Source organism: Miscanthus floridulus, chromosome 9 (genome assembly GCF_019320115.1).
Source record: "Miscanthus floridulus cultivar M001 chromosome 9, ASM1932011v1, whole genome shotgun sequence".
Taxonomy (NCBI): Eukaryota; Viridiplantae; Streptophyta; class Magnoliopsida; order Poales; family Poaceae; genus Miscanthus; species Miscanthus floridulus.
Window position 1 is genome coordinate 127009633 of NC_089588.1, and position 2327 is coordinate 127011959.

The 2327-nt window shown below is 56.4% G+C and overlaps 1 protein-coding gene across 1 annotated transcript; it reads left to right on the forward strand.

The window, feature by feature from the left end:
• Nucleotides 1-262: 262 nt before the first annotated feature.
• Nucleotides 263-1414, forward strand: LOC136482912 (disease resistance protein Pik-1-like). The gene is made up of 2 exons (XM_066480066.1): nucleotides 263-407; nucleotides 518-1414. The coding sequence occupies exons 1-2, from the start codon at nucleotides 399-401 to the stop codon at nucleotides 860-862; spliced, it is 354 nt and encodes a 117-aa protein (XP_066336163.1). The 5' UTR covers nucleotides 263-398; the 3' UTR covers nucleotides 863-1414.
• The last annotated feature ends 913 nt before the right edge of the window (nucleotides 1415-2327 follow it).

A 2327-nucleotide genomic window follows, 5' to 3' on the forward strand; every position in this document is an offset into this window, starting at 1 on the left:
CATGACGTCTTGACCGTATAACAGTCGTCCTGTTTGGGGTGTGCTGTGCTCCAAAGTCTGAACACGGTTTCCCTTTGGAGGGGCCATTAGACTAAGACGAGGCGACCTGCACGCGCTCTCTGAGTCCAAGTCTTCTCTTCTCTCCTCTCCTCACTCAGTGACCACATCGGCCGGGTCATATCATACACAAGAAGAGCTCATCTCCCGTTGGTCCGGTCGGCTATATATAGCAGCTCAGGGGACGCTGCTCTGCTCAGCTCCCACCACAGCAAAGCAACTACTGCTTCGAGCCTCCACACAACACAATCCACCCTCGGATAGTCGGATCTCCACACCAAGCCTCTTCGACCGATCCTTGGCGGGGCGTTCTGAATCTTCAGCTTTGGATTAAATCAGCCATGGCCAAGGTACCTGCACTGCATCAGCTCGATTCTTCATTTGCGCGCTCTCTGTCTCTTCTGCTCCTAATTTCGGCTCAAACTGACACTGCTTGTATGTGCGTCTCCTGACTCTGCAGCAAAAGATCGTGATCAAGGTGCCGATGGCGAGCGACAAGTCCCGGTCCAAGGCCATGGCGCTGGTGGCCGCCGCGGGCGGGGTTGACTCCGTGGCCATCGCCGGCGCCGGCAAGGACCAGGTCGTCGTCGTCGGCGAGGGCGTCGACTCCATCAAGCTCACCAGCGACCTGCGCAAGAAGATGGGCGACGCGCAGCTTGTCGAGGTCGGCGAGGACAAGAAGAAGGAGGAGAAGAAGCCCGACCCCGTCGCCGACTACACCCAGTACTACTACCACTACCCGCCGCCGGTCGGCGTCGTCTACGACCCCTACTCGCGGCCGGGCAGCACCTGCTCCATAATGTAGACCACTCAGCTTGTGCACATGTATAGTTTTTTTTTTTGGGAAAAAAAGGGTGTGCCAATCATAAGAAAAGGAGATCCCTCTGGCCAAACCAACTACGAAGTACGAGCAGTGGGCTAAGATAAAAGCTAGGAAGTTGGCATCGGGAAGTAAGAAGTTCTTGCTAGACTGAAGATGATCAATGAAAGATAGGGTTTGCCAGATAGTTTGATGCAAATTCAACCGGGAGCTACACAACGATCACACAACCTGTTTTAGTTAAAAGAAAAGATGAGCCTAATTACACAGCCGCTACGCAAATGAGGCTGATTCCACGCTTATTCGTTGGCTCTCCTCTGTTCATGAAAGATCTGCTGACCTACCCTGCCCGGTTACTAACTAAGTGCTCCAAGGGTGAAGCATTAATCACCGGGTTTCAGTTATGCCCTTGATTCAGATTTTTTTTGTCCCAAGATGCCTACTAGAACTATTCATATCCCAGTTGGTTAGCATCGAAATTTTCTCTTTCAAATGCCCTGTCCATGAGTCAAAAATCAAGTTCGAATTGCTCTTGTTCCATCAATTCAGTATCACTCAAATTCAAATATATCTGCTATTTCAACTGGTAACCTAGCACGTACAGTTATAAACGTGCCACGTCATCGAGACAGAGTCGACCTCGCGCGTGACGTCTCGCTACAAAACAATCATCACACTAACCAATGCAACAGCGAAAAGCTGCATACTACACCACTCGCGAACCTCTGCAGACACTGCAACACGTCTCGATTCTCGAACCTCTGCAGACACTGCAACACGTCTCGACTCTCGAACCTCGACGACGCCATCCCGCTCCAGACGCTTCTGTGAGACAGAAAAAAAAGGCCCGCCACCTTCGTCCTCCCAGCTCCCGCGCCTATATATCGTCATGGAACCCGCTCCGTTCTTCTCAGCGAGCTTGGCCAGCCAGCTAGCATAGAGAAGAGCAGCCATACTCCGTCCGAGCGAGAGCAACCCTCTGATCGTTCTTGACCATTGCGTTGCCAATGGCGCCGCCTAACGAGTCGAAGCCCACGCCCAAGGTCGCGGCCACGGCCGCCGCCGCGCCCAAGCTCACCACCACCGGCACCACGGCGGCAGCCAAGGCCGGCACATCGTCGTCGTCCGGGTCGCCGTGCCTCTTCTCGCTGCGGGACGGCGAGCTCACCGTCGGCGTCGGTGCCGGCAAGACGGCCGCGCTCCTCACTGGCATCCCGGGGAACGTCACCCTCACCCCGTTCGCGGAGGCCTTCGACCCCACCAAGGCGTCATCGGACGCGCCGCGGGATCTGGCCTGTCAGGCCGCCGCGAACGCGAGCCGGGGCTTCACGTTCCCCGTGGCGGCGAGCCGCGCGCCGTGCCGCGTGGGGCGCCTGCTCGGCCCGCGGCGGTTCCTGAGCATGTTCCGGTTCAAGACGTGGTGGAGCACGGCGTGGGCGGCGCGGCGCTG